The 11370-nt window shown below is 35.1% G+C and overlaps 2 protein-coding genes across 3 annotated transcripts; one reads left to right on the plus strand and one right to left on the minus strand.

The window, feature by feature from the left end:
* Positions 1 to 1741: 1741 nt before the first annotated feature.
* On the plus strand, positions 1742 to 6320 carry EOL2 (ETO1-like 2). Its single transcript, XM_028076828.2, has 4 exons — positions 1742 to 4465; positions 4883 to 5174; positions 5264 to 5573; positions 5693 to 6320. The coding sequence occupies exons 1-4, from the start codon at positions 2478 to 2480 to the stop codon at positions 5911 to 5913; spliced, it is 2811 nt and encodes a 936-aa protein (XP_027932629.2). The 5' UTR covers positions 1742 to 2477; the 3' UTR covers positions 5914 to 6320.
* Positions 6321 to 6706: 386 nt separating this feature from the next.
* On the minus strand, positions 6707 to 11080 carry LOC114188256 (Protein kinase superfamily protein). 2 transcript variants are annotated; one of them, XM_028076831.2, is made up of 6 exons: positions 10757 to 11080; positions 9931 to 10063; positions 8139 to 8662; positions 7870 to 8060; positions 7654 to 7786; positions 6707 to 7542 (listed from the first exon to the last, which is right to left on the minus strand). In XM_028076831.2, exons 1-6 carry the CDS (start codon positions 10875 to 10877, stop codon positions 6932 to 6934), a joined length of 1713 nt encoding a protein of 570 aa, XP_027932632.2. In that variant the 5' UTR covers positions 10878 to 11080; the 3' UTR covers positions 6707 to 6931. The 2 variants fall into 2 exon arrangements, with proteins under 2 accessions (XP_027932632.2, XP_085530809.1); XM_085674683.1 differs by having other exon boundaries at positions 8139 to 8692.
* Positions 11081 to 11370: the final 290 nt, after the last annotated feature.

Raw genomic sequence — 11370 nt, forward strand, 5'->3', positions numbered from 1 at the left:
TTTTAACAATTTGTTATTTATTAGGTATATCATGTCACTTTTTATTTTTAAATAAATATATTTTAATAAATATCTGACAAATAACAGCAAATAACAATCGTAGAGAGGAAGCTGTTTATCAACCGTAGATTAGAAATGACGTGATATATAAATGATAAAACTTGCTCCAATTGTTTTATGATAAAATTTTCATGTGAGTTAATCCTAGGTGCATGCTTAGCCTCTTTTCTTTAACCCTTTACTTTTGTAATCTGAACACACATAATCATGAATTTTCCAAGTTGTGTCAAAAGCGAAGATACTCTCAGAAAGTATTGACCAAGAGTTCTGTGCCACACAGGAATTAGCAACTCTCCAGATTTGCATAGATTTGAGGAATCGTTTCTTATGGAAAGATATTCACTTCAGCTTTTCTTTTCATAAATATGAACTGTTTTTTTTTTCTTTTTATCTGTGATAAGATAAAATGATCGATATGCTTTGCATACCAAACAAAATAGATATAATGATAAATCCTACATTGATTAAAGATAAGGTCAATTTATAATATATAAATGAGTACAATTTTTATCTTATAGATCGATTTTGTAAGATTAAATTAGGTTTAAAAGTTTACTTCTAACGATGATATATATTTGATTATTTTTGTTTTATTTTAATTATTTATCATTTAATTATATATAGAGTAGCTTAACTGTGTTGAAGAATCATTGAATACAATAAAATGCATGAGGGAGTGTGATATTGAGACTTTTTTTTAGTACAACTTTTTATAAAAGGCAATTGAGTCATTTTCCACAATTTGCTTTGTGGGGGCAACACTGGAGAAGAACATGGTTGAGTTGTGTCACATGGTGATTCTAGTGGTGTGTGATACTTTTTCTTGTCATTTTGTTCTCTTCAAATCAGTAAATATATATACTCCTACTTGTGTTGACGTGCAGATATTATTCTTTTGTACATGCATCATATACATCCAATTATTGCTACAATCTCTATGCCAAACAACCATCATGCATAATTGTTCAAACCTAAATAAATATTTTGCAAATGCTGTTCCTAAATCTACCATCAATAATTTGGTCTTCAGATTTGATGTTTTTTACCTCTTAATTTATTTAGACGTGGCCAATCATATCCTCCAAATTCATGTGCCGTCGAGATGTAGTGGACCTTTTTAATTATTTTCCAACACATAATATTTTATGTTATACATCGTAATTGGATCATATGTTGTACAAAGAATATATAATAGAATATTGAGGTCCCAGAAGGACATGAATTTGACATTCAACCAATATAAACAAAAGAATTCATAGTAGATTTCATGGGTTTTTTTTTTTTTTTTTTTTTTATGGATTATACAGGTATTCTGGTACACTCAATAAATTCTATATCGTTTAAGAATTGAGATCAAGCGAAATTTATATATTCCTATCTCCCTCTTCTCAAGACGCCTTTTAAGAATAAAATCGTAATAACTTTAACTCAGATTTGAACTATTTCCAACAAAATTAGACAAAGGATAGGATATGTGAAATTTCAATTTTTTTCTATTATTATTATTATTGCTACAATTATCTTTTGAAGAGGGGAGAGGGGTATTTTAAAGTGTGAATGCATGTTTGGTGTTGATAAGACCACTTAACATAAAAATAATAATTGGATTGGTTACACAACTCACTCCACCTTATTATGCACTTTGCTTGGCATGCAATTCCATCTCAATCCGAATATTTGAACAATAATGATAAATTAAGATAAAGGTGCGGAGGTAATAAAGAAGAAATCTGTTCATGATTAAGGTAGGATTCACTTTGGTGGTGGAATAAATAAATAATCTGTGACTCTGTGTTCTACTTTTTTAATACAGCAAAAAGAAAAGAAAAGGAAAAATGATCATGGAACCAGTTGACCAGATTTGCATGCTGTTGTCCCAAATTGGAGTGGTTCTTCTCTAGGATCTGTAATTGTGTGATTCTCTTTCTCTCTCTCTCTCTTTGTGTTTGTGAAGTCACAAATGGAGTCAGTTAATGGCACTGGTTTAACTACTAGTTGCTAACTTTGTTTATTTACACCATAAACACACCAACCTTCTCATTCATTCATTCATTCATTGTGTGTTGATGTGTTGAGTCCTATTCTGATTCTAAAAACATACATTATCCAAAGCTAGAAAATTCCACTCCTTTTTAGAAAAAAAGGAGATGCCAAATTCAGTTTAGGCCATTGCTCTTCAACAAATACCATTCCCTTTCTTCTTGTTGCCTAAAACCTTGTAGCCCCTGCAACCTTCTAACTCATCTCTCTTTTTCTATCTATGTTGCTCAGAGCCTGCAAAAAAAAAAAATTACAAAATAGCAAAATGAAGTTCCTTCACTCAAAGGATCACACCACGTGTTTGTGTTTATTCAAAGTTCTGAACTTGAGATAAAGGGGTTGAAACTTGAAACCAAAGAGCCTGTAATTGATCAGAGATGCGTGGGCTCAAGCTTACCGAGCGTTTCAAGAGCATTCAAGTTCATGCTCTCAGTTCTACTTCATCTGAAACAAACGGTGGCAATGGCAACAAAGGCTCGGAAACAATATGTGGTAATAGCAGCAAGACCAAACCTCGGAACAACCTTAACAGGAACCGAAGCTTAATACCATCATGGTCAAAAACCAAATCCAGCACCAACAACAACTCAACCTCAGTATTTGCAAACCTGATCCCTCTTCACCTCCCTTCCACCGACACCATTGAACCATCCCTGGAACCTTACTTTAAGCCCATCAATCTTGTAGAGACCTTATCAGAGTTCTATCAGCGCATGGAGTTTTGTTCACAGTCCAACAAAGCCGTAATGTGTGTGGAACAGTGGTCTCTTTTGCGCGGCCTTGGTGATCAGAAAATACTTAGAAGATGTCTCAGGACAGCATGCCAAAATGCTGAGGATGTGCTCTCCAAGGCTGTGTTGTCTGCATGGTTGAGGTTTGAGAGGAGGGATGATGAGCTTGTTGGTCTGTGTTCAATGGATTGTGGTGGTTATGTTCTTGAGTGTCCAAAGAAGAATTTGGAACCCGGATTTCGCCCCTGTTCGGTTAATGATCACTGCCAGTGTCAACAAGAGCTAATTAAGGAAACCTGTACTGAGGGTGTGTGTGAGTCAGATGAGGAAAGTGATATTCTGTTTTGTGTTGGGAGTGAAGAAATCAGTTGTGTCAGGTGCAGAATTGCTGCTCTTTCATACCCTTTTAATGCTATGCTCTATGGTGGCTTTGCTGAGTCCAAAATGAGCAAGATTGATTTCTCGGGAAATGGGATATGTCCAAAGGGAATGAGGGCTGTGGAGTTCTACAGCAGGACCAAAAGATTGGACCTTTTCTGCCCAATGACAGTTTTGGAGCTTCTGTCCTTTGCCAATAGATTTTGTTGTGAGGAGATGAGTTCTGCCTGTGATGCCCATTTGGCTTCAATTGTGGTGAATGTTGAAGATGCATTGATGCTTATTGAGTATGGATTGGAAGAGAGAGCCACCCTTCTTGTAGTGGCTTGCTTACAAGTGTTTCTCAGGCAGCTTCCAAATTCTCTGCATAATCCAAAGGTGGCAAAAATACTGTGCAGCTGTGAGGCACAAGAAAGGTTAGCCAGTGTGGGGTGTGCCTCTTTCTTGTTATACTACTTCCTGAGTCAAGTGGCTATGGAGGAAAGCATGGTGTCTAAAACAACATTGATGTTGCTGGAGAGAATGGGAGAGTGTGCCACAGAAAAATGGCAGACAGCCATCGCATTCCACCAATTGGGGTGTGTGTTGGTTGAAAGGAAAGAATACAAAGAGGCTCAGAACTGTTTTGAGGTAGCAGTTCAGGAGGGTCATGTTTATTCATTGGCTGGGGTGGCCAGAACTAAGTACAAGCAGGGTCAACCATATTCAGCCTATAAGTTAATCAGTTCTCTCATATTTGAGCATAAACCAGCTGGGTGGATGTATCAAGAGCGTGCACTATACAATATGGGAAAGGAGAAGAGTTTTGACTTAGATGTTGCAACTGAATTGGATCCTTCCCTTTCATTTCCATACAAATATAGAGCACTAGCAAAGGTGGAGGAGAAGCATATAGAGGAAGGGATTGCAGAGCTAAATAGGTTTATTGGATTTAAACTCTCCCCTGATTGCTTAGAATTGAGAGCGTGGTTGAATGTTGCACTTGAGGATTATGACAGTGCCATGAGAGATATTCGGGCAATGCTAACCATTGAACCGAATTATGTAACTTCACATGGGAAGATCAAAGGAGAATACTTGCTCCAACTCGTAAACCGTGGAGTTCAGCAGAAGAGTCAGGCTGATTGCTGGATGCAGCTATACCAGCAATGGTCTTGTGTAGATGATATTGGTTCTTTGGCTATTATACATCAGATGCTAGAGAATGAGCCTGGTAAGAGCCTTCTAGAGTTTCGTCAGTCTCTACTCCTATTGAGGTTAGTACATGCATAACTGAACCATAAATATCTCTATAAGTTTCAATTGTGTTTATTATTGTCAACTTGTCAAGGATCCTTAGGACTAGTGTATGATATGGAACGGACCTACGTATACATTACGGTGTGCAGATGCACTCCTTAGTTTTTTTAAAATTATTACTACGTATATGAAAAAAGTTATTTTGTCCCCTTAATCTTATATATTTGAAATTTGTTGGTCACTGCTCTATAATAGACCTGTGTATAGTGAGAGTGTACAAATAAACCACTTGACTTGTTTCCACTGACTTAGGGTCTTAGATCCCCCACTGATTGCGAGTGTCCATATTTTTGTTACAATGTAGCCATTTTTAGAAGTCAAGTTAGTTATATTTTGTAATGACAAGAGAATCCTCACATGTATGAAATTCACAGATTAAACTGTCAAAAGGCTGCAATGCACAGCTTGCGGTTGGCCAGAAACCACTCTAGCTCAATGCAAGAGAGGCTAATTTATGAAGGATGGATCCTATATGACACTGGCTATCGCGAAGAAGCTTTGGCGAGAGCTGACAGATCCATTGCAATTCAGCGATCATTTGAAGCTTTTTTTCTAAAAGCATATGTGATGGCAGATACAACTCTGGATCCTGAATCTTCTTCCTTTGTTATTCAGCTTCTAAAAGAAGCACTTAAATGTCCTTCAGACGGTCTTCGCAAAGGACAAGTCAGTGATCTGTTATACTAACACTATCTCTGTTGCAAGTGAAGTGAGTGTTGTGCAGTTATTTGATTGTCTTGTGCAATATTTTGCAGGCATGGAATAACTTGGGGAGTATTTATGTGGATTGTGGTAAGCTTGAGCTTGCAAAAGAATGCTACAAGAATGCACTTGCAATTAGGCACACAAGAGCTCATCAAGGTCTAGCACGCGTTTATCATCAGAAAAATCAAAGAAAAGCTGCATATGATGAGATGACCAGGCTAATTGAGAAGGCAGAGAGCAATGCCTCAGCATATGAGAAAAGATCAGAATACTGTGACCGCGAGATGGCAAAGGTTGATCTTGATGTTGCAACTCAACTTGATCCTTTAAGAACCTATCCATATAGATACAGAGCAGCAGGTACTTTCTCTTATTGCACATTCAATTTTATTATCTGTAGTTAGAGTACTACTTAAGAAATTTGGATATCAGTTTCTTCTATTTCTACCATTTTTTAAACTTCTCAAATGTATGACCAGTGATGATGGATGAGCAAAAAGAAACTGAAGCTGTAGAAGAACTCACCAAGGCCATCAAATTCAAACCTGATATGCAAATGCTTCACCTAAGAGCAGCATTTTATGAGTCAATGGGGGACCTATCATCTGCTCTACAAGATTGTCAGGCTTCTCTTTGCTTAGACCCAAACCATGCAGGCACACTTGATCTATATCGAAGGATACGAAAGTTGAACTTCTAATCTTTGAGTGTATGAACATCAGAAAGATAAAATGTGCAGGTCTTATTACACAACTGATGGGGAATGGAGAATTTCCAAATGACTGATATTTACCATCAGAAATCTCGGAACAATCATCTTACAACAAAGATAGAAAGGAACGGATGGTATGGATTGTGGAAACAAAAGCAAGAACCGATACATTTTGAATGGATGGAGAAAAAGATGGACAAGTGACACTAAGTTATTATGTGTTATATTATCGAATAGGGAGGATGATTCAGGTGTAAATCACAGGAATTTCAGAATAGTAAATGCATTGATTTGATATGTATCTCTGTGAGCCATATTTATAGAATTTGTCTCACTATTTAAGCATCCTCTTGTACAGTTACAGAGTTATAAAGAGCTTCAGTCCACTTGTTTCCTGCCTTTTTCTTAAATAAGGAAGAAAGAACAAATAATCACCTTGCAACTAGAAATTCACGTGTTCGTTTTGAAAGAAATTGACAGACCAAATGGGAGAGTGTACTCTAAAAGGTTCCATTGCAACCATCTTCTTCTCGGTTTGTTGTTATTCATGGTCTATAGTACTTAGTACATCAGGTACACTAAGAATACCCAATGGAAAAGATGAGATAATCTTTTTCTTATCCTTCTACCTTCCAAGGATAATACTTTAGAGAAAAGCAACTCCTTGAAGTTTTGAATTTGTCTTCATATGACAAAAAAATGAGACTTGTTTCTTTCGCATTATAGACTAACATAGTTCTCTTGTACCAGCCTTTTTCACACTAAAGAGAAGCAAAATTCATCTATACAAGCATAAAAACAAATTCATTCCTTAACTAGCTACAAAATCAAATTGTTCTACTGAGACAAAAGTTGTTTCTTCTGTTCATCCTACTTCAGTTAGCTTCAAAAGAACAAGAATCTAAAACATAACTGCGAAAATAAAAATTAAAAAATGGCATCAAACTCCAAATTCAGAGTTGTTGTTCAGATTATTATCCCTGAAAGACATAGTTTTCATTTTGAGTTATGGATTCACGTCTGAACTTAAGTCAGGGGACATAATTTCTATTTCTGCCCACCAAAGAGGTGATGCTTTTGGAGTTGCTCCATCAGGTCCTATGGTGGTGATTTCCTTCAACTTAGAAGTAACCTCCCTCATGGTTGGTCTTTTTTCTGGATCAGGATCTACACAGATGTTAATCACTTCTTCCCATTTCTCGATTTCATTTGCTTGCAAAGAGTTCAGGTTTGAATCCACCATGTCTCTCAAGGGTTGTCCCTTTATATATTCTGCTGCCCAATCTTCAAATAAACCATTCTCCACTGCGAAGGGAATTCTTCCTGTAATCAATTCAAACAATAGTACTCCAAAGCTGTAAACATTGGCCTTGACATATTCTGGAGCTGTTTCTAAGAGCTGTGCAGATTCAGAACCCTTCTTTGTAGAGACTATGTCAGTCCAGAAACTAAAGTCTGATAATTTAGCAGCATAATCTTCAGTCAGATATACAGAGGAAGATAGTATGTTTCTATAGGCAATGGGTGGTGTCAGCTCATGCATGTGCTCCAGACAATAAGCTATTCCCATAGCTATCCTTATTCTCATTCCCCAGTCTAGTCTTTCTGCTTCTCGAACTGCAAGACATGAACGAATGCTATCAATACAATTCTAATTGCAATGATTCTTTAAGGCACATGCTCGTTTATATAACCATGCAAGTAAATTTTGAACAAAACAGCACTCACTGTGTAGATGCTCAAATAGAGTTCCATTTGGAGCATACTCAAAAACCATCATCCTTGTGAATGGCTTATTCTCTTCACAATATCCAATTAGATTCACAAAATTTTTGTGGTTAACTCTTGACAACATTGCTATCTGGAATCATGAAAAAGAAGAGGTTCAGAACTAAAACCAGGCAAATGTAGCACATTTTCTACCTTTGTTTCCTGCATGCATACCTTCTTTCGGAATTGAGTTTCCAGATTTTTGGACCAGTTATGGGATGAAGTCACTGCAGAGGATACTACAGCTATCTCAACTCCACTGGAGAGAGTCCCCTTATAAACAGTCCCATCAGGCAGTGAACCAATAATGTTGCTGAAATACTCACAAGCTACTTCAAGTTCAGTTCTTTTCAGACTAGGAACACCTGAATCAATACATGGTCAATGAGTACGCCATTTCAAATAACAAAGTGCTTGTAAAGGATGGAAAGAGCACCGGTTACCTGTTAAAAAGGCTTTCTGAAGCTGGCCACTCAACCCTGTGGCCCAAGGTTTTACAGTGACAACCTTGTTACTTCTGAAGCAAAGAAAAACAACGAGCGACACCAAAATGAAGGAGAAGCCGCCAAGTGTGGACCATATAATGACAGCGTGTTGGTTTGTGTTTGAAGTGTTTGCAGATGAAGCAGGAGAAGGCATTGAAACCCAATTGGAGTGTGGTGGTGTGGACAGAAGCGTAGGTGGATTTGGTGGAGGTGATGTGTGTGGAGTTGGTGCTGGCACAGGTGAAGGTGAGGGTGAAAGAGAGAAAAAGAAACCGGAGAGAGATGGAGAAGGTGAAGGCGATAATTCTGGAGAATCTGAGAGACTCTGTGATGGTGAAAAAGGCTCTGAAAGTGGTGATAATGTGGAGGGAAAAGGTGAAGGTGATGGTGATGGTGAAAGAGTTTCTTTGTCATCATCAACACCATTTGCTGCTTGGAGAAGTTTCCTTATGGATGATGTATCTCCATGTTCACCAATGTGCCTGTCACAAGCAGGCAATTTTAAACATAATCTGATGCATCAAGTACCCAACAGTTCATGATGATGATGATGATGATGACACCCAAGCATCACTATATTAGACTTGCAAGAAAAGAAAACAGTCATATATAAAATCTATGCTGTGTATAGAAGCTATGTAAGGAAAAGGAAAAAGCAAAGTTCAAAAGCAAAAACACAGATCTTTCAAGTTCCTGCGAGATGAATAACTCTTCACAAGTGTACCATATCAAATGGAGGTCATCTATGCAAAAGTTAAGACACACATCGTAAAGTATCAGAGGGAAAATTACATTGACTCCTATTTTTCTATTTTTCTATCATTTACTCTTTGACGTATTTAACGTGGTCCATTGATTCTAGATCATCAAATATATATTTCAATGAAAAAACTTTATCTTTCTATTTAAATGGAGAATGGTAAGAGAATAATTGATTTTTTTACAATAAACAAAATAAATTGAAAATTTTTATGATAATATTTTAATTGTTTAAAATTTTAAATTCTAAAAAATAAGATTTTTTTTTCATATTCTATTTTATCACCTTTTAATTCTCTCATAGTTTATTATATTATTTTTATTTTCACAAATTTTCATTCTTTATTTATCTTATAAAAAAAAGTGTTTTACGAAGTGATTTCATCGTGGATAAATGAAAAATGATTTCTTAACACAAAAAGTTGTATTAATACCTAAAATAAATTTAGAGAAATAATAAAAATGATGATGTTACAAGTTATATATGATGTAATAGAAAAAAGGAAATAGAAAGAAAAAACAAGTATGTGATAGATATAGACGAAATCAACGTGTATATATATTATTAGTTTTTAAAAATATAACAACTAATACTTCTAACATCCATTTTTAGATGTGTTTCATATATCTCAAAAATAAAGACAACACTTAATTGTATACATTAACCTAACCAATAATATCCTCTTTCTAAGAGACACTATAAGATCCTTGACTACTATAAACGTCATCAACGAAAATATTCCATGAACATCAAATATAGGATTAAATTACTATAGCATTCATGTTCTTAGAAAATACTATAAAAAAAAAGTTGAGTAATTTTCTAAAATTTAAATTCAACTAAGTTGATTCTTGAAAAAGCTTTTCATTATCCTCTAATGAATAGAGCTAGAGAACAATAACAAAAACTCCTGAAAAAAGTAATTATCTGTTGATAAATCTTGCAGATGAATAGAGTTTGGAAGATGTGAAAAGTTAAGAGGTTGCATACAAGGATACAACTCTGCCATGGGAGCATTCTATTCCAAACCAGGAACAGTGATCAACCACTTCTCTATTCCAACTCCATGAACTTCCCAATGGATCTCTCACCACTTTCTCCTTCATCTTTTGCAGTGCCAACCCTGCACACATGTTCACCTATATCACTGTGTTTTTCCATAATTTCTTCAAAAGTACAATATTAATTTGAAAGCCGTTTTTGTTACTTCTAATAAAACCAATCCAAATTAAAATTTTCTAGGATGTGTAAAATTAATAAAACTAAGTCTTATTAATCTTAATCTTACTTGAGTCAATTATCAAAAATATATTTTTTTTAAACTTAAAATAGGCTACTTAAGGCTAACAACAATTTCGGTTTTTCATGTTTTAAATTTAATCTCAAAAGTTCCAAAAAAGAAACTTCAATTTATCTATTATTGAAATATTTCTCTTAATCAAGTTAGTCATATGTCACATCACCTCAAATTAACGTTTTAATATGAAAAAAAAAACAGGCAAAAAATATAATTTGACCTTAAAGAAACACTTAAAAGAGAAATCATTATATTTACATTTATTCATAATCAACTTAATTTTTAGTATCTTTTAATATATAGAATACATAATCTATTTGAAAATATTTAGAGCTTATATTCTAATGATTTCTTCATTTAAATTTAAAGGATTTAACCTAAAAAAACGTATAATCCAAAACCCATCTCATGAATCTAGGAAACAACAAAATTAGAAAAAAAACAAAAAACATGCAACAACCTTAAGAAACAACATTAGTATAATGATTAGAGCGATAGTGCATTGAGATTTGGAGTCACCTTCTGAGTTGAGAGTGGAACACCGAACAGGTTCCATGGTGAAGGTGAATAGCAGAGAGAGCAGCGCCACAAGCACGCGTAGTAGCTTCAACCAAGTGATGAATCTCCACCGTTCTTCCATATCCGAAACAATCAATTGGTATATGATCTTCTGAAACTATGGAGAAGCAAACACAGCGTCACCGACGCAAGAATGTTAACGAAATGATGAAAATGGACAGACAGAGTCCGATAAAACGGCTTCTTATGTTTACGAATCAGCGTTTGGCTTTTGCGGTGAACAAGTAGAACGTGGATTTGTTCACCGTTTGGTGCATTGAGTTGGAGAAGTCGTAAACGCATCTATTCTATTTATACAACTATATATATTCTCAACCTTTACCATCACTTCCTACACAAACTCACGTGTTGCTCCTATATTTTTTTTTTTTTATTTTTATAAATGCATTTAACTTAGTTAATGTGACATTTAAATGCATTAATTATTTAAAATTAATTGGTATTTTCAATTTATAATGTAATTCTTTTTTTTATTTGGTTTTATTTTTATAAAAAATACATTAATTCTTTTGTTCTAATAAAATACAACTAAAAAATCTCATATTACATGAGAA

The sequence above is a fragment of the Vigna unguiculata genome, chromosome 6, assembly GCF_037176805.1.
Source record: "Vigna unguiculata cultivar grain cowpea cultivar isolate G323 ecotype 2 chromosome 6, ASM3717680v1, whole genome shotgun sequence".
In the NCBI taxonomy this organism is placed as follows: Eukaryota; Viridiplantae; Streptophyta; class Magnoliopsida; order Fabales; family Fabaceae; genus Vigna; species Vigna unguiculata.

Coding starts and splice junctions, on each gene's coding strand:
- EOL2 (XM_028076828.2), top strand. CDS start 2,478: ATGCGTGGGCTCAAGCTTACCGAGCGTTTCAAGAGCATTCAAGTTCAT. Junction 4,466..4,882: donor CAGTCTCTACTCCTATTGAG/GTTAGTACATGC, acceptor TGAAATTCACAG/ATTAAACTGTCAAAAGGCTG. Junction 5,574..5,692: donor ATATAGATACAGAGCAGCAG/GTACTTTCTCTT, acceptor ATGTATGACCAG/TGATGATGGATGAGCAAAAA.
- LOC114188256 (XM_085674683.1), bottom strand. CDS start 10,877: ATGGAAGAACGGTGGAGATTCATCACTTGGTTGAAGCTACTACGCGTG. Junction 8,061..8,138: donor TCAGAAAGCCTTTTTAACAG/GTAACCGGTGCT, acceptor GTATTGATTCAG/GTGTTCCTAGTCTGAAAAGA. Junction 7,543..7,653: donor TCTATTTGAGCATCTACACA/GTGAGTGCTGTT, acceptor CATGTCTTGCAG/TTCGAGAAGCAGAAAGACTA.